Source organism: Schistocerca cancellata, chromosome 1 (assembly GCF_023864275.1).
Source record: "Schistocerca cancellata isolate TAMUIC-IGC-003103 chromosome 1, iqSchCanc2.1, whole genome shotgun sequence".
In the NCBI taxonomy this organism is placed as follows: domain Eukaryota; kingdom Metazoa; phylum Arthropoda; class Insecta; order Orthoptera; family Acrididae; genus Schistocerca; species Schistocerca cancellata.
Window position 1 is genome coordinate 1098035544 of NC_064626.1, and position 25879 is coordinate 1098061422.

The window sequence follows — 25879 nt, forward strand, 5'->3', positions numbered from 1 at the left end:
CTTTTATCATAGTTGTAAAGACAAAGAGTCCACCATGTTTAGCACTGCCCTTTTCTTTTCAATGCTGGTTTAAAAGATGGCACAAAATGGTCTAGTACAATGCATCACACAAATCACACAAATTGTACCTTGAACCACACAAACTGCAGGCAGGAAGGTAATAATGAAGCTGTAAAAGTTAAACAATATAATCATTAAATGTTTTACACCGCATTTGACCAGTATTTAAATTCAATGTCCTGCAGCAAGACTTTTTAAAGAAATTATGATTTTAATACTCTTAAACAATTTTAATGTTTAAAAAACCTGTGAATTTTTTAAATTAATGAACAAAAACAACAGAAATATCACAAAATTAGATGATGCCTTAAAGTATGTTGACACAATAGGCTGCCTACTATTTTACATAATTTTCATAAAATCAACTTCAAACAATATACACTTGCAGAAAAAAATTGGAACACCAAAAAATAATTAATATAGAGTAATGAAATTTCAGGAGTTCATTTGTCTAGGTAACATATAAAGGTGATTAAGATTGTTAGATCACAGGATAAGGGTGTGATAAGCTATTGCAAATGTGAAATGCTAGTACATTAACAGTGTAACCACCAGAATATTGAATGCAAGCAAGAAAAAGTGCATGCATTGTATTGTACAGGTGCTGGATATTATTTTGCCAGATGGAGTTCCATGCCTGTTGTGCTTGCTCAGCAGGTACAGAGATGGTTGATACTGTCTGTGGATGACATTGAGTTGTTGTCTAATGATGTCCCATATGTGTTTGATTGGCGACAGATCTAATGATGGGCAGGCCAAGGGACATGTTTACACTTTGTAGCGGAAGTTGATTACAACAGTGGTATGGGTGAGTAGTATACTGTTGGAAAACACCCCCTAGAATGTCAGCACAGCAGGTGGCATCACCAGACTGATGAACAGATCTGCAGTCAGGGTGCAGAAGGTGACCACAAAAGTACTACTGCTGTCATATAAAACTGCATCCCAGACTGTAATCTAAGGTGTATGTCCAGTGTGTCTAGCATGCAGACGGGTTGTTTACAGGACCTCAGCTGGCCTACTTCTAACCAACACATGGCCGTCATTGGTACTGGGGCAGAACAAGCTTTCATCAGAAAACACGATGGGCCTCCACCTTGCCCACCAATGAGCATTTGAGCCATTGAAGTCACGAGTGGCTGTGGTTTGTGGTCAGTGGAGTGCATACTATGGGTGTCTGGCTCAAAGCTGTGCTTGAAGTAACTGACTTGTAACAGTTCATGGCATCTCTGTAGTGCTAAACACTGTCCAAATTGCTGCTGCAGATGCAATGTGCTGCACCAGAACCATACACCAAACTCAATGATTTACCCTCTCAGGTTGTCCCATGTGGCCATCCAGAGCCTGGTCTTCTTGCGACTGTATATTCTTGTGATCACCACAGCCAGCAGTCATATACAGTGACTACATTCCTGTCAAGTCTTTCTGCAATATTGCAGAAGGAATATTCAGCTTCTTGTAGCCCTATTACAAGACCTGGTTCAAAGTCAGTGAGGTGTTGATAATGGTGTCTTTGTCATCTTAAGGGCATTCTTGATTAACATCAATTCACCACATCCATTCTCAAAGGTAACTAATGCTCATGATAATGTGTGTTTAAAGCAAACCTTTCATTACAGTGTGTACTTAAAGCAAACCTGATTTGCATTCTCCTAGTGGTGCAACTAGTGCCTCTCTTAAGTGACTCGTGCAAAATCTGAATAAGCATCATCTCCCAGTTGTAGAAACATTTATCAATTGTTGGACATCACTATGTAAACAAATGTGTACTTCCTCATCTGAGGGAGAATTATAGTAGCTACATTGCTACTGTGGTGTCAAGCGAATAGTGTATGATGAGACAACTGCACGTGATGCTGTATGTTTTAATTTTGTTTTATTTTATTTGTGATATGGTGATGTTCCCTATCACATTTTATGTGAGACAACATCATTATGTGGCTTTCAGTATTGTAACAAGTAATAATGTTGCAAGGTACATCTAACATCGAAGTAGTGTACATGGTGGTTATATGAAACTGTGTACATTTAAGTCACCTTCACGTGAAATGTTTTGTTTATGTAACTTTCAGATCTGATGATGACCATGTAGTTCTGTAGAAACCAGTCATAGTAATAAAACGAACCGCTGATGATCTTGGCAGACTTGATTCTTCAAAAATAATGTAATGTTTAGATCACCCCCAAACTGATGCAATGTCAAACACATAAATCAAAATGAATTTCAGTAACCAGAAACACAAATAAATCTCATCCAATAAATGCAAACTGGCCTTATCTGGAAAAGAGAAGTATTATAAGATATTATATAAATTTGACTGTTAGAAAGCAAGATGAACATACAAAATATTGGGCATCACCTAAAAAGAGATGATGTAGAACTGAACGAAGTGTCAATATGACCCGCCACTTCTGCTGTAAGTCATGGAGTGACATGATATGTCCCTGCCAGTCTGTTGTACTGAATCTGTGCATGCAATTCTACATGTGCCTGATCATTCACCTGGAATGTATGAGGTCTGTTCAAAAGATTCCAGGTCATCTGAAATTTTGCGCCTATAGTGTGTTGGAACAAAATCCAGTTGGTATACCTGCATATGCCTGTGTTTAATGTATAACTTCTACAAGATTCATTGTTGTATGTCCGTTAGGTAATATTCAGTGCTGTATTGAGTAGAATGTTGTGTCACACAGTTTGTGAATTTTGAGCTGGTAGAATTAGAGGGGCAATGTGTCTACATTAAATTTTGATGAAACTCAAGAGTGCTTAAGCCATACTCAGTGTTATAGATGGTTCACATTGTTTAAAAATGGCTGGACAGAAGTTACAGATGAACCTCATTCAGAGCACCCTCCAACATCTACCAACGATGCTCCTGTGGGGAACATCAACAAAATTGTGCATGCCAATAGAAGACTGACTGTCCAAGAAATTGCAGAAAAATGTGACATTTCAGTTGGATCATCTCATGAAATCCTGACACAGTATCTTGTTGCCACCAAGTTCATCCCACAGCTGACGAGTCAAGACCAGAAAGACCTTCACCTCACAATTTTGTGAGGAGCACTTGGATTGTGCAAATGAGAATAAGATGTTCCTTAAGAGGTCACTGTGGACTTTTTTTCCAAAGATAAAAATCCCATTGAAAGAAAAAAGATTTGCAATGGCAGATCAGATAAAAGAAAATATGCAGACAGTGCTTTGCATGATCCAACAAGGGGCATACCAAGACTGCTTCCAGAAGAGGAAACAGTGTTGGGAGTGATGTATCAATTGTCGAGGAGAGTATTACAAAGGAGACAATGTACAATAAGTAAAAGGCAGACCTCATATATGTGAAGCCATATGAACATGATTGTTGTCATCTTGAAAGATGTGAGCGTTTACAGTATGTTATACATGAAGAGGTGGAAGACAGGGCAAAACGTGACTACTGAGAATGTTGAAATAAACATCCCAATTTATGCTCACAGTGACGTGACTGAGGAGTTGCAAGTCATGGGACAGAATACCCCTCAAAAATATCTCAGAAATATTTCTGGACTGAACTACCCCTTCCATACACAGCAGGTTAAATGCTTCACTGGGTCATCTGTGTACTCACTACCCTGTATCATTTGAAAAGAGGCAAAACTGTGATTCATAGGATCACAGCACATGCCTTGAGTCAGATATTGTTCATTTTCTGTATTGTTTCCCCCTTTCAGGATGCAGATGTAGATGTAAATGTGACAGAATGGCAGAAAGGGGCTATTGTGTTTGATCAGGCCTGAAACTACACCCTGATTGAAGCTGTCTGATTTGTTGATGTATCAACGTGAGCTGTTCAAGATGTCTACAAAGACTGGTGTACCATTCACAGCCATGTGACACAATGTTAAGAACAGTGGTCATAAAAGAATCCTAACTGATAGGGACTGGAGATGAGTGGCACATCTCATCCCTGAAAATTGGTTTTAAACCCAATAGTGAATTTCTGCTGTCAGTGAATGCAGATTCCTCCCAAACAGTTTCTGAATGAACATTGCAGAAAAAAAAATGCATGAATTGCACATTGGTGTTGGATACCTTATAAAAGGCCATTGCTCAAAGCACACACAATGATTCCATCTTACAATATAACAACAACAGCATTTGCAGGGTTGCATATATAGACTACTGTTTTGACGAACACTCTGTACACACTACTGTACTTAACTGCCTGCTGAATCACCTGATTCTGTGGGGATATTTGGAACAGTAGCTGAAATGTAACAGTCAACATCCCCACAATTTGGTAGTTCTTCAAGATCTAAACATCAATGTTGACTTCAACTCAATATGGCATACCTGAAGAAACTTGTGGACCCTCTTCATTGCTCACTTCGAGCCATTATCAGAGCTATGAGTGCTGTCAAATGGAATCGGTAGCATATCTCTTTGGGAAGCCTAATTTCTTGATCAGTGTGCTTCTTTTGTGGAACTACTTTGTCTGAATTGTAACATGGGCAATAAACAATATAGACAGGAAAAGAATAGAAAATTTGAAAATGGTGCTGCAGAAGAATTATAAAGACAAAACAGGTTGTAACATAGTTATCTAAGCAGTACACACATTTCTCAATGGTACTCTGTAAGCAATGATTTATTTAACTGATAATCTCACTATGTTTCACTTTAATCTTGAAGGCCAACTATTGAATGACACTATACATCAGAACCCCCAACCCATGTTCAGAAAATTAGCTTATGTTAAATTCTGCCACCATGCCAGAGAAAGAAATGGGTGTGTCATCATATTCATTGATTTCATAGTTAATTTATTTTTTTTATTCATAAAAATCAGTGGATAAATGAGCCACTTCATTTCATAGCGCAAGATGCAAAGCAAGGCTGTGTGTGAACAATCAAAACAAAGACATTGTGTAGCAGATATGAAATTGGTTGTCAGATGGATTAGTTTAGATCAAAAAATTTTTAATGTTGAAAACAGTATGCTAAATGATGTAAATGTTATAGATCAAAAAATTTCAATAGTTCAGGAAAATTTCATTAACAATAATCTGTATTCAAACAATGGTATTGTGTGGTCCAACATTCCAACCAAAACTTTTCCATCAGATAGCTTACATCCAGTGGATTTTCGACACCACTGTAGACATAGTTTTGCATCAGGCATGATTGATGACCAAAAGTTTAAATTTGTTAAAAAATGTCTTGAAGGCGAAGCTCTGTCTCGGGTAAATCTAAATTTAAGTCAGTGGGAAACATACCAAAGTTTCAAGAAAAGTATTTTAAATAAACTGTGGTCACAAGCTGAACAGGGAAGAATTAAAAGTGAATTTCTGAATGGTACAAATTATAGGAATAGGGACAGTACACTGAAAGGATTTTGTAAGAATCGCCTAAAGAAATTAGCACACCTTCACAGGCCATTTGGCAAAATGGCATTAATCCATGCACTAAAAAGGAGATTACCAGAAAGGTTGCAGAGGGATTTAGTACATGGACATTGTCTAGAACAATTTTTATGATATGTAGACAGGCTGGATAGGGCAGTAGAAAGAAACATATACCATAACAATCAAAATGATAGAGATCACAATGGTAACAACTACAGAAACAGAGATAATGGTAATTTCAGTCAGGGACAAAATGGTGATAGAGACAGAGATTTTGAACCTCAGTAGAACAGGAATAGTGGGGATAACCATGGGCAATATCATGTTGTTGTTGTTGTCTTCAGTCCTGAGACTGGTTTGATGCAGCTCTCCATGCCACTCTATCCTGCGCAAGCTTCTTCATCTCCCAGTACCTACTGCAACATACATCCTTCTGAATCTGCTTAGTATATTCATCTCTTGGTCTCCTTCTACGATTTTTACCCTCCACGCTGCCCTCCAATGCTAAATTTGTGATCCCTTGATGGAGAAAAAATCATAGAGGTAACTATTTAGGGAACAGTGGTTTGCCTCAATGAAGGTCCATAGTGTTGGGGTGAGGAAGAATAATGTAGCACAGGTGTCTGAAGTCGAACAGAAGGAACATCAGATTTCTCATTTATGTTTTGATCAAAAGCTTTGGAATACTATGTTTAATTATAATGGTGTAGATACTAATCACAAACCTGAATGTCAGAGTAATGACAATTTTTATGTAGTGTGTTCTAATGATTTCTTCTCTTGGTCAGAAAACAGTGTTGTTGATGGATGTCAGATGGGTAATAACTGTATTGGATATGAATTAGGTGGTATTTTTGATGTAGGCATGAATGAGAGCTGTGAACTGACTGAGGCTGATAAGTCTGAGACTGATAGTTTATTGCAAATGAATGTAAGTGAAGTGTGTGACTTTGAGAGTGATGAGAATTGTGTTGTTAATGATGTTATTGATGAAGTGATTTTGGAAGAATATGATGATGGTAATGATGATGATCAGTATCAGGTATTTGTGGAGTTTAAGAATAATGAAGTTTCAGAGTTATTTGTGAATACAGGTAAGGTAGGTGATGTTTGTGATGATGTAAGTGAGAGTCATGGAATACCAGTCCAGTCAAAGCAGTTTTTCATTAATGTTATCCAGACTAATGATCCAAACTGTAAAGGTGGGTTATCTGTAAGCTCAGAGAATAAAGGTGAATTTTTTTTCTTACCCTATTGATGATAACATAGAAAAATTTGCATTCTGGAATAAGTTAGTTGTGGTTAGTCAAAATCTGTATCCAAATTGGTGGAATGAAGTGAAAGAAGACCTAAGTAAAAAGTGTAATTTTGACAGTAATGTATTTTTTGTTCCTTCTGTAATAAGTGATGTTAGTTGTGCTACAGAACCCATTCAGTGTGTTCAATCATTACCTGACAACATGTGTAACCAAAGTAATGCTATGATACCAGTAAAGATGATAAAACCCCGTAAAAACAGTGCTGATGTAGCATTTATGAAATTGAAAGTGATCTTTTACATGAAGTGTCTAATGACAGAGATGATAATTCAGAAGTTGGATGTCCTTATATCAAGAGTAAGATTGATCAGTGGCAAGGGAACTGTTTGATTGATACAGGTAGCCTGATTTGTGGTGTATCTGAACATTTTAGAGGCAAAATCCAGTATAGGAAGAATTTTGTGGGAATGACCATTGTAGGTGTAAAGATAAGAGGATCTAGTGGTAAACAAAGCAAGTATGTAAGATGTCAAGTACTGGTAACATGTAGTACACAGGACAAGAGATATGAACATGAATGAGTAATAATACCTAGCCTAGAAGAAACTATTCACTGTGTTTGTAAATTTTTTAGGCTATGTAACTGAGTTTTGTTTGCCTTGAATGTAGTATGTAAGATCATGTAATTTTAAAGTTCTGTCTTATCTATTGTCTGAGGAAGATTATGAAAAAACAGGGGGATAGGAGAAAGCAGAGACATGATGGTGAAAGTAGATTTTGTAAGTTTGAAGTAGGAGATCTTGTGTTGGTGAAAGCCAAAGAGAATTCTAAAGTACTGACATCTGAGATAAAGAAATTTTTTGATATTTGTATTGGACCATTCAAAGTTCTTGTATTCCACATCCTAAAGCATACAGACTTGTGTATCCAAAATCTAAGAAGTTTTTTGGATTATGCAACATCACTGAACTGAAAGCCTATAGATATGATTCATAAGTATCTAATCTTTGTTTGTACCTTTTCCATTGCCATGAATGTAGTATGTAAGATCATGTTTTTCCTAGAGTTCTATCTTATCCACTGACTTAGTTTAAATCTATCTGTATATGCATAAGACTATACAACTGTGTTTTGTTTTCTGTTACTTAGTATGTGAGTTGATGTGATTTTTGAAGTTCTGTATTTACTGGATTAAACTCTATGATACACTATGTAATTATGTTCTGTAATGGATTTGTGCTTTAGAATTTAATATATAGATGCCGTGAGACTGAATGAGTAGAGCTTTTTACAGTTCTGAAATGGAACAATATTCATAACTTGTACTGCAAAGGTTAGGAATAGTATCTGAGCATATCTGTGTACATTACCTTACTAGTCCATTTTTTATTGCATGTAACTCTGATTATTAATCTTTCATAAGTGAACACTTTTTAATCACACCTGACATAAATTCCATATAATTGACTACATAAAATGCAGCTAGAGAGCATACCTCATGTGATGTTATGAAGGTATTGAACAACATTTTTAGTGCATGAAACAATGTTTCAGGATTTGATGTGAATGCTACACAGGAAGTTACCTATCCACTGGAGTGTGTAATGATAACTCTAAGGAAGAAGCTGAAAGATGAGGGTAAATCCACTCTCCACACTGCTGTATGGCTGTACCCTGCTGGACCAGTCATCTTGCAAGAGATTGTGTGTGCTGGGTAACATACTCGAGCATCTGTCAACTGGAATGTGTGTTGTGTCTGATATTTGTGAATTGTTAACCAAGACTGATAAAGACAGTGTTATTCAGCATAAATGCATGTTTTTTTTTTAAAATTTTATTTTTTTTATTGGGGTGACTCTCCAATCATTATGTAGCTTTAAATCAGTATGTATTTTTTTACCATTTGTAAACAAATCTTCTAGGTCTTTGTGTATGTAGGTTAGTATAGAAGACATTTACTAGTATGGACAATATAACAAGATGTATGTATGTCTGCTTTCATACTTGAATTTTGGTTTTCAAGCTACTGGATTGTGTCATCATTCAAAGCTAACTTGTGAGTATGTTTACCTGAATGTATCCTGAGTATTGCAGTATTATATCTGGTTGGATCTTGAGTTGTGGACAGACTCATCCTTAGCTCTGTTTTGGGTACCCCTAGTCATCATGACTGTGTGTGCGTGTACTAAAGGAGAGTGTACAAGCACTGACTGAAGCTAGATGCTTCTCACAGTTATTCTTTGGATATAATTTAACTCATTGATATGATTATGAACTTTATTCATTTTGCTTTGTTGAACCTTTTTTCCTGGTTTGTACCCGGTGTGGTTTGGATTTCTTGAGTTGGTCCCCACATCATAAATTCAGGCCCTAATATTTTTCCATTATTTTGTTCATTCATGAGTCAATACATCCATAAATACTATGATTTATATGGCTGATTGATTACTGCCCATGATTGAGTGTATTCTTCTGATCTGTACTCATCATTGTGAGTTTTTTGAGTCGACTTACTCATACACTTATGCTCTGAAATGTTTTCTCTTTTCAAGATTTTGAAGGTTTCATTGTATAGATCTTAACTTAAAACTTATAAATTCTAGTAATTTACATTGTCTTTATTTTTCTACATTTTGGTAATGCTGTAGTTTTTACCTTCTATTATTTGTCTTGTAACAGTATGTTCCATAGATCTGAAAATCTGAATGCCATATCCTGATATACATATAGATTATGATTCTTATAGTAAATATTAAGTAAATTAATAAGTTCTCCGTTATATGTTGTGTGTCAGATACCTCTATACATCTATCTGCTATCCTGGGCACCATTTTGTAGAATGTCTGGCAAACCTTATAGTCTGTCACAAAATATTGTAAACATTCTGTTTCCAAATTTTGTGAGGGGGATATTATAACAAGTCACCTTCCTCTAACATTACCTCTTTTTTTTATAGAGATAACTGGTACCATGTATACTATCAATTCTTGTATAGGTTAAAATTATCTCAGCTAAAGGAATTCATATGATTTTGTATACAATGTATTATATTTCAGGCTAAAAATGTATAAAAAGAAATTAATGTGTTACAATCAATATGTACTAACAGTTAAAATTACTCTTCTTTTAAAAATAATTGAAATTACAGAATTTCTGGCATACTTAAAAAAATTCATATTATTAACTTTACAATCTGACAATAATTATTAAACTTATTTCTAGATTGATTTACAAAATAATGATATATTTTAGGGAAGATTCTTCTTTGGTAAAGAAAGTCTGTAAACTCTTCTGCTTTGTAAACTTTTTGGAAATTGTGAGTATTGCAGAATGTAAGTAGTGGTGGGCATGTCTCTGATGGAGTTTGTCACCAAATATGTTCTTATTGTTTTTTTCTGAATGTGGAAAATGTAAAAAAACAGTGTAATGTTGAAAGATGTGACAAATAATAAAATTCAAGAATAATACAGACAAATCTTCATCAGCTTTTTGGTCATCAAGAACCTAAGAAATCGAAATTCCAGCTGCAAGAATGTACCCCAAGACAAGACTGTGAGCCACTGACAACAACAATGAGATAATGAAGATGAAAAGAAAGTTATTATTTCGTGTATCTTACACCACTCAAAGCTTTTGAAAATAGTGAAGATACTAAGACAATGTATTGTGATGTGGGAGGGTAAGAGTACAGCTTGTATTATTTACCCTTATGAAGATTTTAAGAATATTAGTATTGAAAGGTATGTATATCTCATTTGCTAGTCAACACTATATTAATTAGGTAGTTCCTGCTTTAGGACAGTTATAATTATGATTTTGGTATCTTTTTTAGGTCAACAGTCTGTTAGCTGAGGATGTGACCATAACGTCATGAAAGTAGTTGTTAATAAATCATTTTGATGCAGCTGTTGTGGTTTTCACCATTTACAATACTTAATCACAGCCATGGTTGCCCTTCATTCCAAGTTATTTGTAATTTGCCAAGTGTGGAAAATATGTCACTGCAGTGTCTCCCAGTGCAGCTGTCCTCACAACATCATTCTTGTCAGTGGCAGTGCATACTGAGCCTCGCTGAAGCTGCGTTGGGCCTCATAGGCATCTTGTGTGACTGAGCCCATAGCAGACCTGATGCAGTGTCTGCTAATGTCCCAGTAAAGGTGCTCATTTGACAGTAGGGTGACACAGTGCCCCAAACTCCACACTGGAGGATTGGTGGCTACAGCTGGCTGCATCAGGCCTCAGTGGTGCAGAGCTGGTGAGAGCTCATTTCAAGCCCTGAAACATGGGTAGCAGGGCACAGGGATCCCAAGAGCATGGGAAGTCAGGCAGCAGTCAAGAGTACAAGGGATGGTGCCGATGTTAGCAGCTACATCATACTTATATCACTATCTTCATGACTGCACCTGACACGGAGTGAGCACCATAACATAGCTCAGCTGTGCAATAATGGCTGGCTAACCCCAGGGACTTAAAGACTCATGTCAGGAAGCCAATTATGTGCAAGAGGTTGCGCTGGTGCATTCTTCCATGACATGGAAGTTTCTTGAGGACTTGGTCATTGTATCACAAAAGTCTGTCAGAACACAAAAATGACTTGATACTGAGGGTGCTGTGTCAGTATGGGTCTTTGACTGTGGTGGTCAGTGCCCTGAATACAGAACTGTGGCTGCAGCACTGTTTGATTCATTACATATACCTCACTCAGCCACAGGTACACTATATTAATGTAGGGAAACTCACATTAACTTATAAGATCATGAGAGCCAATTGGATATGATCATCTGTGAAATCGAATTACAGTAATTTTTAATTGGAAAAGTGGTCAAGTAGTGTATTATATTATCTCTCCATCTGTCTAAGCCCCATTTGGTAGCAGCAGCAACAAAAATCTCATATGTCGTACTGATGAAAGCTTATACCGTATTTACTCGAATCTAAGCCGCACTTTTATTCTGGTTTTCGTAATCCAAAAAACCGCCTACAAAGATAAATACTGGCGCCAAAACCTCTGCGTCAGTAAATAATTTTTTAAAAAAAAAGTGGAAGACGAGGTTTTTTTCTCCGCCGCAAGTTTCGACCACTGCATTTTCATACATTATCCAACGAAGTAAATGCAAATTCCGTATTGTTCATCTTCGAATGTAGCACAATTTCAGTGTACTACGAAAATCTGACTGGCAAGACTGTTTGGGATGTTTGTCAATATGGCCAACTCTACGTTCTGAATTTTTTCCTATCTGTGAGAAGAGATGGTTGCTAATAGGAACCTGATGAAATTTGAATCACATACAGTATTCTCTTCACCATAAGAATAATACGAATATAAACACTTTGCCATGTATTCTTTCATGTTTGCTGCTATCTCATTTAAATCCTGTCTGCCTAATAAACCACGAAACTAGAGTGAGACAACAGCAAATGCTGAAGAATATATGTATCGTCTCATGTTTATATTAGTATTATTCTTATGCCTAATAGTGATACAGCCAGAAATTAAGCACGGCAAGTGACTAGATTTTTAAATCTAAGATGACTCTAATTTCTGTGCAGAATTTGATGTAATAAAGAAGCGGCCACAAAGATTTTCAAATGGAGAAAAATTTTCACCTAACTCTCGTTCAGAACATGTTCTATCATACGCAGTCTATTATTTGATTCTTGTTGATCATTATCAAAGAAAGCAGCAGTGTAAGTAACAACAAATAGCAGTCTCTTGCCATTGTTTCGCTAATGAGACGATTCCTCTCTCTCTTTTTTAATTGTAGGCGGCGGTAGCGCGCACAAAAGCAAGCCATGCCGCGAGCCGCGACAGGCCGTAAACACACACTATCAGAATGCGACAAACAATGCATGACACAGTGGAGTAATGCATTTTCAGCTTAAAAGTGACGCAAACACCTATAACAAAGAAAATGGCATTTATCAGATCAAAGCAAAATAAGCAATCGATTCAAACCAGACGAAGTACGTAAAAAAGGAAGGGTACCCGTATAAATACGGACGGAGCGCCTGACGCATGGCAATGGCTACGTGGTAAAGCTAAACTGCTAAGCTTATGACTCGAACCAAACTACTGTAGCTGTATCGTCATTCATTCGACCTAAATTGTGTCTCATATTACAATGGACCAACTTTGTTTCGATTTGGAGGTGCGGCCTAAAACTTTTCTCTCCCCTTGAATTTCGAGTCTCAAATTTCAGGTGCGGCTTAGACTCGGGAAATTTTTTTTTTCCTTTATTTCGAGTCTCATTTTTCTGGTGCGGCTTAGATTCGAGTGCGGCTTAGATTTGAGTAAATACGGTACTTGCAAAAGTGATTAAGCTTGGTGACACCAGTTTCATTCTGATGTCTTTTATGTTTACTGTGATATCATTTAGGGTGTACCAGGAAAATGATATTACTTTGGCATTATTGTTGACTACAAATGCTAATTTGAACTAGTGTGTGTAAATTAATAATACATTAACAGTAGAAACTTAAAAAGTTCTGTCAAATAACATCAAATTAATTTTAGAGATAAAACAACACTCTCATTCTTCTAAATGCACTATTATGAAAGAAAGTGCATCCCTGCATTGACAGTAGACTGTGTACATAAAATGGAGTGACAAACAGCTTATTTTCAGGGTGAAACCAAACCTCAAGGTAAGTAATAGTAAATGTGTGTAGTTGTGACACTCCTCTCCACTTTGACACCAGCAGTATGTTTGTTTTCCTCTGAGATAGGGAAGAGTAGATCAGAAAAATACTGAAGATCCACAAAACTACCATCCATTATCCTTGACATCAGCTTGTTTTAGAATCTTAGAATATATTCTGAGTTTAAAAATAATGAAGTATCTCAAACAGAATGATCTTCTCCATGCCAGCCAACAAAGATTACAAAAACATCAATCATGTGAAACCTAACATACAATTTTCTCACACGACATACTGAAAGCTTTGGGTCAAGGCAGTCAGGTAGATACAGTATTTCTTGATTTCCAAAAAGCATCTGACTCAATACCACACCTACACTTATTGTGAAAAGCATGATCATATGGACTTCCAAGTGAAATTTGCAACTGGACTGATAACTTTTTGGTACACAGTATGTTCTCTTGGATGGAGAGTCATTGTCAGATGTGGAAGTAACTTATTTGTGAGACCGCCCGGCTTGCACGGTCTAACACGCTGCTTCCCAAGCAGGAAGACATGCCGGTCCCCGTCACGAATCTGCCCGGTGGATTAGGGTCATGGTCTGGTGTGCCGGCCAGCCTGTGGATGGTTTTTAAGGTGGTTTTCCATCTGCTTCAGCAAATGCGAGCTGGTTCCCCTTATTCTGCCTCAGTTACATTATGTCAGCGATTGCTGCGCAGACACTGTCTCCATGTACACATACATTATAATTACTCTACCACGCAAACACTTGGGGCTACACTCATCTGGTATGAGACATTCCCGGGGCTGGGTCTGCTAAGGGCCGTACCACACAATAACTCTTGGTTCGGCGTGGAGCAGCAGGGAGTTGGGTGGACTGCTGTGGCCTGTTGTAGGGTAGTGAACCAGTGAGGGCTACAGCAGGATGAAGCCTGTCCATTGTTTTTAGGTCCCCAGTTCAATACAGACAATACACAATACACAACTTTTTTGTGGCAATTTCAATGTAGATTTTCTGAAAGAGTCTCGCAGAAAGCTTGACTGTGAAGTATTACTTGGTTCTTCCAATTTGACATCAGTTATTGATTATCCTACTCTGGTGGTACATGAAATCAGAACACTGATAGATAATGTTTTTGTAGACCAAGATAGGTTTAAACAAATAAAAACTTTTCCTGTTATGAATGGTCTGTCTGATCATGATACACAGCTAGTTACAGTATATGCCATAGCTCCATAAAATATTGCAAAACAGTCCTGCAGAATAGTGTACTCCACATCCAGCACCACTAACTTCCATGATGGACCCAGATATGAGAATAGTAGTTCTGGGCAATCGTGAGATAAGCATAATGCCTAGCCACAAGAAGAGGACACAGTAACATCATGTGTTGAGATGGACAGTGAACCCTTAGCTAACTTGCCTACCCAAACCTCCCCCATACCAGTAGAGTGATCATGATACTGATGAGTACACTTCTGGTCATACCTACAGATTAAAGAGGGGAGGGATACTGTATCTCTGTCATTTGACAGCTAGGTTAATATGCTGCAATGTCTGCCAGGAGGAACTCCTCCAGCAGTTGGTAAGAGATGCCAGCAGAATATCACAGGGGGCCTGGTTGCTTTGACATCAATCTGAAGATAAGACCTTACTACTGAGCCACTGTAAGACACTTCAGATTATGTTGTGCTAAAGTCTCTACCATGCTCACACTACACTACATGACCCAGTGGACTGGAATAGAGAACTATCATGTGATTGCAGTGTATCCATATTTTTTATGTAATTGAGAGTGTGTTACACAAAATGGGTGTGGCAATATTTCTTTAATTTGAAAAGCTATATTTACATCTATGTCCATGTTCTTAAAACCACTGTAAAGAACACAGCAGAGAGTACTTCTCATTGAAATTAATATTAGGATTTCTTCCCTTTCCACCCGCATACAGAGTGCAGATAAAATGACAGCTTTATTGCTTCAGCAGGCACTGTATTTAATCTAATCTTGTCTTCTGGGCCTGTAAGAGAGTGATACATAAGGGACTGAAATATATTCCTAGCTTGTTCACTTAATACTTTTTCTTGAAATTTTCTATGTAGTTTTTCACAGGACAGTTGATATCTTCAAGGGCCTGCCAGTTTAGGTTTCATCAGCACTTCCATTATGCTCTTCTGTTAGAGAAACAGACCTGTAACATTTCGTACTGCCCTTCCTGTAAAAGTTCAGTATCCCTAGTTAGTAATATTTGGTATGGGTCCACTGCACTTGCATAATATACTGGGATGTTTCAGACAGTATCTTGTATGCATTCACCTTTCTGATTGCATTTTCTCAATGTCCTACCTGTGAGCTGAAGACTACTACCTGCTTTACCAACAAGTAAGTCTATGTGAACATTACTTTCAGTACCTCCACACTGATTACACCAATGAGTTGACCCATTCCAGGTGTGACTCTATTTTTTAGTCATACAAGACTACCTTTCTGTGGTTTTTGAAACACATGAATTTAAATTTCTGAATATTTAAAGGAAGCTATCAATCTTCACATTGGTTTTAGATATTAAGATCTGACTGAATATTTGTGCACATGTTTTCAGACTACTCATTAAGGATATCAGTATCATCTGTGAAAAGTCTGAGGTTTCTATTACTATCATCAACCAACTCATTACTGTACAACGTGTACAGCTAGAGTCTCAACACACTTCCCTAGGCAATGCCTGCAGTTACTGCTACATCTATCAGTGGCTCTCTATCCAAATTAACATGCTGCATCCTTCCGATAAAAAATCTGCAAGCCTGTCACAAACCTCATTTCTGATACCCTCAAATTATAAAACATCAGTAAAAAAATGACAGTGTGGTAGTAAGTCGAATTCTTTTCAGAATTCAAAAAGATATTAAAAGCAATGAAACTTTCCTTCAGGAAAAATGTGCTGCTACTAATAGGAGCATAGTGCAGAAGGGGGGAGCAGAGAAGACTGGGGAGGGGGGGGGGGGGGTGTTGAATGTAAAAATATGTTTGAGAACAAGCTTCCCATCTCCAGAGTTTCGGGAAACTAGTGCTGAGTGAGAGGGTCCAATAGGCTCATACGGTATATCAGATACTTCAGTCTCTTGAGTCATGATGAAGTCTGCTCAGCTACTGAGAACTGGTTGTTCTTAAGGCAGTCAATTCTTCTGTGCCCACTGATGTATGCACCTAGCTTCAGGTATTCTTTCTTATTTAAAAAGCCTTATGGTGATCTCATGCATGGTTTCACATGTTGCTCTTTATTTGATACTGTAGGATTTACTAGTAATGCAACTGGAGTAAGTGGTAAGGGCAAGTGCATGTGATTGATTTTAGAGTGGGATTAGTTGCAGAGTAGGAACATTGTGGTATGGATAATGGACCAGAAATGCTGAGACTGTTACATGGTTTGATTAGGATGTTCCAAGGGTTAGGAGGATGATAGAAAGCTGTGGTGGACAGCGTATTATGGATATAAGGGAGAAATGATCCCATACCAGAGTGTGACTTGAGTAAGTCATTGCTCTGCTGGAGTTATTTTGGAATAATTTATTGATACAAGCAAGCACAAGTCTTGTCTGAATGTATGTTTCTATTTTGGAAGAAGGCCTTTTTTTGTCTGAAAGCTTAAATGTTTGGAAGTCTTTTTATTGTGCCTTTTTGTGTCTCAATGCCTCCTGTATGTGAATAGAAATACATCCTTCTGATATTGTTGTTAAATTTAATGTATTGCAATATGTAATCAGGATTTCCTTGCTCAACATAATGACACCATATGAAAAAGCAGTATTTCAATAAAAACATGTAGTTATAGTAACAAACTCATATGAAAATTTACATTAGAAAGAGAGTAAAAAGGTCAATAACATTTTGTGAAACATGATAAGCAAGCTGATAGCATTTAAAAAATAAAAAGTTTTACCCCAATGCCAGTGAAATACTGTAAATTTCATTGTGTTAAGCTTAATCATCAAAAGATATTTGACAAAATATGATCATTACCATAGGATCAAAACCTAGAAAATAGTCTGCACATGGTAGAATCCGGTATTGTCCAGGTTCTGTTTCTGGCCAGCATGAAATTTTATCCCATACTGGTTCACACGTCCCTGGGACAAAACGTAAAGAAAGGTAACAGTATTGTTGCTCTTGATAACTATCTACAGTAATTTGCAAATACAGAGGTGAAAATAACATTACAAAATGATTTATTGAAACTTAATCAGGAATATCATCTATTTACTACTGAATTATTACAATACAGGGAAGTAACTGAACTCAGCATGCTGTGACCTCAGAAATGATGATAAATAGAGCACCATCTATCAAACTAAATATACGAGGTGCATTCAAGTTCTAAGGCCTCCGATTTTTTTTCTAATTAACTACTCACCCGAAATCAATGAAACTGGCGTTACTTCTCGATGTAAGGGCCCTGCAGACGTACACATTTTTCACAACGCTGATGCCATGATTCCATGGCAGCGGCGAAGGCTTCTTTAGGAGTCTGTTTTGACCACTGGAAAATCGCTGAGGCAATAGCAGCACGGCTGGTGAATGTGCGGCCACGGTGAGTGTCTTTCATTGTTGGAAAAAGCCAAAAGTCACTAGGAGCCAGGTCAGGTGAGTAGGGAGCATGAGGAATCACTTCAAAGTTGTTATCACAAAGAAACTGTTGCATAACGTTAGCTCGATGTGCGGGTGCGTTGTCTTGGTGAAACAGCACAGGCACAGCCCTTCCTGGACGTTTTTGTTGCAGTGCAGGAAGGAATTTGTTCTTCAAAACATTTTCGTAGGATGCACCTGTTACCGTAGTGCCCTTTGGAACGCAATGGGTAAGGATTATGCCCTCGCTGTCCCAGAACATGGACACCATCATTTTTTCAGCACTGGCGGTTACCCGAAATTTTTTTGGTCGCGGTGAATCTGTGTGCTTCCATTGAGCTGACTGGCGCTTTGTTTCTGGATTGAAAAATGGCATCCACGTCTCATCCATTGTCACAACCGACGAAAAGAAAGTCCCATTCATGCTGTCGTTGCGCGTCAACATTGCTTGGCAACATGCCACACGGGCAGTCATGTGGTCGTCCGTCAGCATTCATGGCACCCACCTGGATGACACTTTTCGCATTTTCAGGTCATCATGCTCGATTGTGTGCACAGAACCCACAGAAATGCCAACTCTGGAGGCGATCTGTTCAACAGTCATTCGGCGATCCCCCAAAACAATTCTCTCCACTTTCTCGATCATGTCGTCTGATCAGCTTGTGCGAGCCCGAGGTTGTTTTGGTTTGTTGTCACACGATGTTCTGCCTTCATTAAAGTGTCGCACCCACGAACGCACTTTCGACACATCCATAACTCCATCACCACATGTCGCCTTCAACTGTCGATGAATTTCAATTGGTTTTACACCACGCAAATTCAGAAAATGAATGATTGCACGCTGTTCAAGTAAGGAAAACGTCGCCATTTTAAGTATTTAAATCAGTTCTCATTCTCGCCGCTAGCGGTAAACTTCCATCTGCCGTACAGTGCTGCCATCTCTGGGACGTATTGACAATGAACGTGGCCTCATTTTAAAACAATGCACATGTTTCTATCTCTTTCCAGTCTGGAGAAAAAAAATCAGAGGCCTTAGAACTTGAATGCACCTCGTATATCAGAGCTGGTAACTATAAGGTATTTGCATGATTGTATATGATACACAATTAACTTTTCCTTTCATGGTATTAATTGTTTATATTATACATGTGGCCAAAAGGTAAACAGTAAAGACAAAACTGATGTGAATGACAAGGGCCTTCAAGACTGCAATGGTCATTGTGGCAGTATTGTCAGTGATAAAGAAGGTTGACTCCACATGGGAATCTTTATTCATCTTCCATGAAGACCCAAAATAACTGTTAAAAAAGTGATGTCCTGATAGGGCCTATTATTTGTAAAAAGATTTCTGATGATGCAATAGCATTTTCTAGTCAATGTCTCTGCAGATGTTTACAATAAATTCAGTCATACTTGCATGAATTGTTGGTATTTAAAGGTATACTTTCTTTCTTAAGCAACTCCAGATAAAGTAAATCTGGAGATGCAAGATCTGGTGATACAGCAGTTCCACTTCTTTTTCTACAATTGTGTTCTTTAATTGGTCACAAACTTTTTGGGTTTAATTATGTCTTCCAAAGCCTGTTAAGCCTTGTTTAAATACAAGGGGTAATCATAAAGTTTTAATTATCATGTAAATTAATTTCAACAGTCTTGAATTCTTGAGTGTACTGTCGGATATCATAGTCTTTCTTGTATGATATTTTGGTGATGTGACTCATTGCCTTCATCAGGAGCTACCTGAAACAGGCAGCACCTGATGCATGCAGTGAGTCTCATCACTGAAATATCATGCAAGGAAGGTTATGATACAACTGCAGTACACACAACAAATCACTAACCTCACATTTGGGAGGACAGTGGTTCAAATGCCCGTCTGGCCATCCAGATCTAGGTTTTTCATGATTTCCCTAAATTGTTCCAGACAAATGCCAGAATGGTTCCTTTGAAAAGGGCATGGCTGATTTACTTCATCATCCTTCTGTAACCCAAGCTTCTGCTAAGTCGCTAAAGACCTCACTGTTGATGAGATATTAAACTCTAACTTCCCTCCTGTATCAAGAACGTCAGCAAATAGCTGGTAAATCCTGAAGAATTACAATTAAGTTTTCTGTGTTTTTGCACGTATATGTTTTTGGTGCTGATAATCATCAAATTTCCTGCACCACAGCATGACACTACAGGAGCCAAAAGAAAATAATGTAACTCACTGATAAAATGAAGTACAGTGTAGCAATTTCTTTCTAGTATTTGAAGGGAAACAATACTGCAACAACACATGATGAGGTCACAGATGGGTACAGCATCAATACATCATCTTATGACACAGTGGTTAAGTGGTGCATATACTTCCAGTGGGGCCAGAAAAATCTCAATGATGAAGAATGAAGTGCAGACCATATCTTTGTGAAGAATTCAGAATCACATGGGAAATGGGTGCCCAGAAATTTCGAAGACCAGCACAGCACAACTGAGTTGATAGGGAAAAAAGTGAAAATCAGTTTTCAATATTTTGCATGACATTCTGAACATGACAAAAATAGCTATCTGCTAGGTATTCAAGACTGCTCACACCCATTCAAAAAGTCCACTGAATCAGGGCAGAGCAGAAATGCTGTACCTGTCCCATGGCAATCCACACACACACACACACACACACACACACACACACACACACACAAGGAAAAAAAAGAAAAGCATCAGGCAAGGTGATGCTGAGTGTTTTCTCACACACACACACACACACACAAGGAAAAAAAAGAAAAGCATCAGGCAAGGTGATGCTGAGTGTTTTCTGGGACACTGCAATGGTGAATAGCAAACAGATTATGAGAGATTATGTTTGTAAGGGGAAACTTACACAAGTGCATACTGCTGAAATTTCCTGATAAGCTGTGATGAATGAAGAGTCATGTGTGGACGTCAAAGAGTGTGTTTTTGGTTTGTAGTGATGCTACAGCTCACTCTACACAGGAAGGAGTCACACTTGATGCTTCTTTGTGCTATCAAATTTTGCCTCAACCACTTCACGCTCCTCATATTCTCCTGACATGACACCCAGTGGCTTCTTTCCCTTTCATCATGTGAAGAAACCATTTGTGGCAGGCACTTACAGCAAGATAATAAGATGATTTTTGAGGTCATGCATTTCATGAACATTGAAAATGCAGACTTCTACAGCCAAGGTCTACACCAAATCATCCACTGTGGGAAAAATATAATGCATTGATGGGTGAATATGAAGAGGGCTGACACAATCACCAAGTTTCATGATCGCACCTGGATTTCTTTAAGGTGATAATTAAAACTATCAATCATAAAAAGATTTTTTAAAATTATTTTCAGGAATCTTACTTCACATTTTACAGATAAATGTAATCTGTTTTATAGCACATATGGTGTTACCATCAATGTTGTGACGACTTTCTTGTTCATAGGTACTTCATTTTTGCTTCTTTACATGGCAAGTGATCCAAACATTGTTCATTTTCAAGTGACACAAGTGTCATTATGAGAGACAGGGAATATAATGTGAATGGTACAGCAAGTATGGAAGTGAATAAGATTAGCTCATGACTTGCAGAAAACATATTAACACTTAACAGCAACAAAGCACAGAGCATACAGCATAAAGAGTAGACACAGATCTCTTGTAGAAGTAAACTGTTACTCTCAGAAAGAGCTCAAATAATCATTGAAGTTCATCATTTCAAATTCCTTGTACCCAAAATAAATGAAAAACTCTCTTCACAGTATGAGATTATGATCCCGTATAGAAACTTAACGCTGCTATCTATACTACTAGCATAATTTCCTCTGCATCTGACACTGAAACTTGTTACTTTGCATACTTCCACTGTATCAAATCATTTAGCCATGTACTGTAAGAATTTACAAAGAATATTCTTAGCTCAGAAAATGGCTCTCAGAACAATGTGCAATGTGTTTGTGTAATTCTGTCAGCCCTGTACACATGGGATTTATGGTTAATAACACAAACTTATTCAAAAGAAAATGACATGATGAAAATTAGATAGAAAAATAACTGCAGCTTGAAGAACTTTCTTTAAAAATTGCAGCAATTTGTGCAGTATGCTGCAGTTTTTATTTTCAATAATCTTCCAGGGAAAGAAATTAAAATACAAAAATTAAAAATATCAACCATCGACTTGCATCTCTCTGTAAAACTGGGGTTGCAAAAGACCTAATACTGTGTCAGACCTCCTTTTTCCCAGCATAGTGCAGCAACTTGACATGACATGGATTTAAGACGTCGCTGGAAGTTCCCTGCAGAAATATTGAGCCACCCACAATTGCGGAAGTGTTGCCAGTGCCTGATGCTGTGAATGAACTGACATCTAGATTATGTCCTTAATATTCAGTTTGAGAGGATTGATGTCGGATGATCTGGGTGGCAAAACCATTCAGTTGAATTGTATAGAATGTTTTTCATGAAGAACTGTGGCCCCCTGACATGACATTTTTGTTTGGGAACATGACATCCAAGAATGGTTGGAGATAGTCTCCAAATAGCTGAACATAACCTTTCCAAGTCAATCAGTTCAGCTGGACCAGCTCCAACTGAAATCAGGACTCATCTGATTAGGTCACAGTTTCTAGTTGTCTAGCTTCCAACCATCACGGTCACGAACCCTGGGAGAGGTGCTGCAGCTGATGTGCTGTTAATGACTACATCAGAACTTCCTTCCACATCAAACCTATGTATCAACCAACAGCAGTACCTCCACTTCGACAGCTGCCACGCCTTACATACCAAGAAGTCCCTTCCATACAGCCTGTCGACAATAACTGTCACATCTGTAGCCAAAGATTTTCCTCCATTTCCATTGTAAATTTGATATTCGTGTGGATGCTGTTGAGGTCCTCCAGAAACTCATGCTTACACTGAGAACTGATCGCGGCTGCCAGGGCGACCGCTACCCCCACCACCGTGCCCACGCTGCTGGTCCACCACAGCATCGCGAGGTCTAGTGGAGAGGGGTGACCGTGCATATGAATACTCCACTCTCTGCAAATCTCGAGACTTTGCCATAAGATGGGTAGTATGACACTTCCCGAAACATCGCGATACGTCAACGCTACCATCCTGCTGGAGACCCAAGAAACCTTCATCAATGTTTAATGTTGATTGGAACCACAGTGCAATCCTGGGTTCTTTACTTGCTGTTACTGGAGATGAAGAGGGTATGTTAGTGGCTATTAAAAACTGGTACCCCCAGTGGAAATCAAACCCACATCTGAGTCATTAGAAGCTAGTCTCAGTCCAACCAACGCCCGAATTTCACATGTTTAAGCATCATGTTTTTGTCATAAAGGGGTAAGCAGCACATGGGGAGAGATGTGTTGACTTGCACATCAACTATTGTCAATGTCACGCAGTACGAGGGCCAAGTGGTGATATCAAACTCATCCTTTTCCTTGCTTTTTAAAGGCACATTCCGTCTGTCTGATAAGAGCATCAATCAGAGGTCAGAGAGAGTTTCGTTGTTTTTCTAGTCACCCAGTAACAGAAAATTCTTAATGAAACATGTTAACGAAATGGCTCATGGGTGTTGGTCATGCTAAAACCAATTTCAGCGCCATTAGCCATCGGCCATTTGATGCAGACCTGCTTCCACCCAAGTGATCACGATAAATCAGGCATAGAGTCTATGATCTCCAGAGGACTTGTCTGCACCCAAATTAACAAGTACGACATTATGAAACATTTTGTATGACATAATACTGTGTTTCTGGATTCTTCGTGGCGATTTTGTATGGCATATTACTAAAAACGTATTTAACAATGGTCTTACTTTGTTCAAGTTTGTAGTATAGCTCGTGCCATGACAACTTCAATATTTCTCATTTCTGGCATTATGAGGAGCATCATTTATACATTAGAAAATGGGCTCTAAAACGGAGTAAAGTCTGATATTTGTACCATTGTTTCTGTCTGTGTTTAATATGAAAGCAGTGGAGGCAATTCGAAACACCTGTCCCCATTATGGTATGGAATGCGTGCTTTCGAGAAAGTTCAGTTGTATCGTTCCAAGTATGACTGATTTGAGATACATTAATCACCACATTCAATTTACTACTATGATCAATGGCAGTGTATCCGATAATTGACAAATGTGATGATCAGCTAACCTTTGTGTGAGATTTGCCTTCAGAAGTCATATTGAGGTTAAAAGAAAAGGAGGAGGGTTATTGTACAACATCTCGTCGAAAACGGGATTAGACGCGAACTGGAAAGGATGGGGAAGGGTGTCATCTGCGCTATTTCAAAGGGCTGATCCTTGCATTTGCTGAAACAGATTGAAGGAGGTCACCGTAAACCTAAATCAGTGAAGCCTGATTGCGATTTGAAGTACCATACGGTAACTTCATAAGGAGAAAACAGTGGGTAAGCCATAACAAAAATTATCTCAAACATTAGTCTGTATACGTCAACAAATTTTATTGTTGTTGATAATTTGATATACATTTTGGTGGCGCAAAGTAGGTAGGCGTTTTGTGTTACAAACTGCTTCACAGGGACATTCCTTTGCAGTCGACGTTTTTGGCAACAAATAAGATGCTTTGCAGTCGAGGAGTAACTAACATAAGCGACATAGAAGACAGCACCAAGGAGCTTCGTTGACAAACATACCTATTGCACATCTTCTAACCTGGCAACCGCATGTGTTTACCTTCCTCGCCCTAGGAAGTTAGTTTTTTTCTTTTGTTTGTTTTTGTTTTGGTGATTGTGCTTTACACGTGGCTTAACTCAGAATCAGCAAGTCATTACCCGCATGGGATCGAAAAATTACCCGCACATCATCAAATGGTTTTCGATAACGTGGTGGAATATATTGTTGACAATTTATCTTATATTTGTATCTATTTTTTTCAATAGGGGAACGGTATTAATATGCGCTACAATAATACAACTGGGGTCTCATCATAATATCATACAAAAATGGCTATCTTAATCAACGTGAAGTCTTTTGTCGTACTTCAGTAGCTTTACCAAGCTACAATGTGAATACGACAATGTGGCTGTGAGAGTAGCTGCTGAATGAAATACAGTTAACGGAATATTCAGTGATAGGATTTCATTAATAGATTTGTGTATTTTCAGTAGGAGATCCGCTGTATTTTATGTTTCTTATCTCTAGATCTACTGGTTACTGAACGTAGCGAGACGTCCCAGGATGACAAAATTTCTAAAGATGTCGTTCATCTGTCCTGCGGTGAGCTCACTCTCTTCCTGCCTCAGCCAGGAGCTCTTTTGGTAGGGCTTCTTTCAATGTAGTTCCTCCACCATCTCGTTCCAATGGTATATGCCACACCACACCTTCTGCCAGCTACTCTGATGGAATATCCACCTTCTCCAATAAGAGCGACAGTTCTCAGTTTGATGTCTCTCAGTGAGCCTTTACAACAGACAGCCTGATGTGTATTTATGCTTGCTGATCTTATATTGATGCCAAGAAAGGAAGTAAACATGCCTATGTCGAAGGGAGAGGCAGAGGCAGAGCCATGAATAATTGTGGCTGTGCTGGCCTGTCCCTGGCTGGGGAGAAGGAGGTGGGGAGTGGGGGTCTGTTGGCCTGTCACTGCCGGCTCGCTCGCTTCGGTCTCACCTCGGCACCAGGCTGTACACTATGTGATCAAAAGTATCCGGACACCCTCCCACAAGCCGGCCGGAGTGGCCGTGTGCTTCTAGGCACTACAGTCTGGAACCGAGTGACCGCTCCGGTCGCAGGTTCGAATCCTGCCTCGGGCATGGATGTGTGTGATGTCCTTACGTTAGTTAGGTTTAATTAGTTCTAAGTTCTTGGCGACTGATGACCTCAGAAGTTCAGTCGCATAGTGCTCAGAGCCATTTGAACCATTTTTTGAACACCCTCCCAAAACACACGTTTT

General features: G+C 38.5%; 1 protein-coding gene across 3 annotated transcripts in view; it reads right to left on the bottom strand.

Annotated features, from left to right (window-relative positions):
• LOC126091856 (parathyroid hormone/parathyroid hormone-related peptide receptor-like) overlaps positions 1–25879 on the bottom strand; it is a 453641-nt gene that overhangs the window by 189870 nt on the left and 237892 nt on the right. For all 3 annotated transcript variants that reach the window (XM_049907147.1, XM_049907130.1, XM_049907138.1), the window contains one exon: positions 17363–17469. In XM_049907147.1, coding sequence (XP_049763104.1) covers positions 17363–17469 — 107 coding nt within the window. The remainder of the gene's footprint in view (positions 1–17362; positions 17470–25879) is intronic.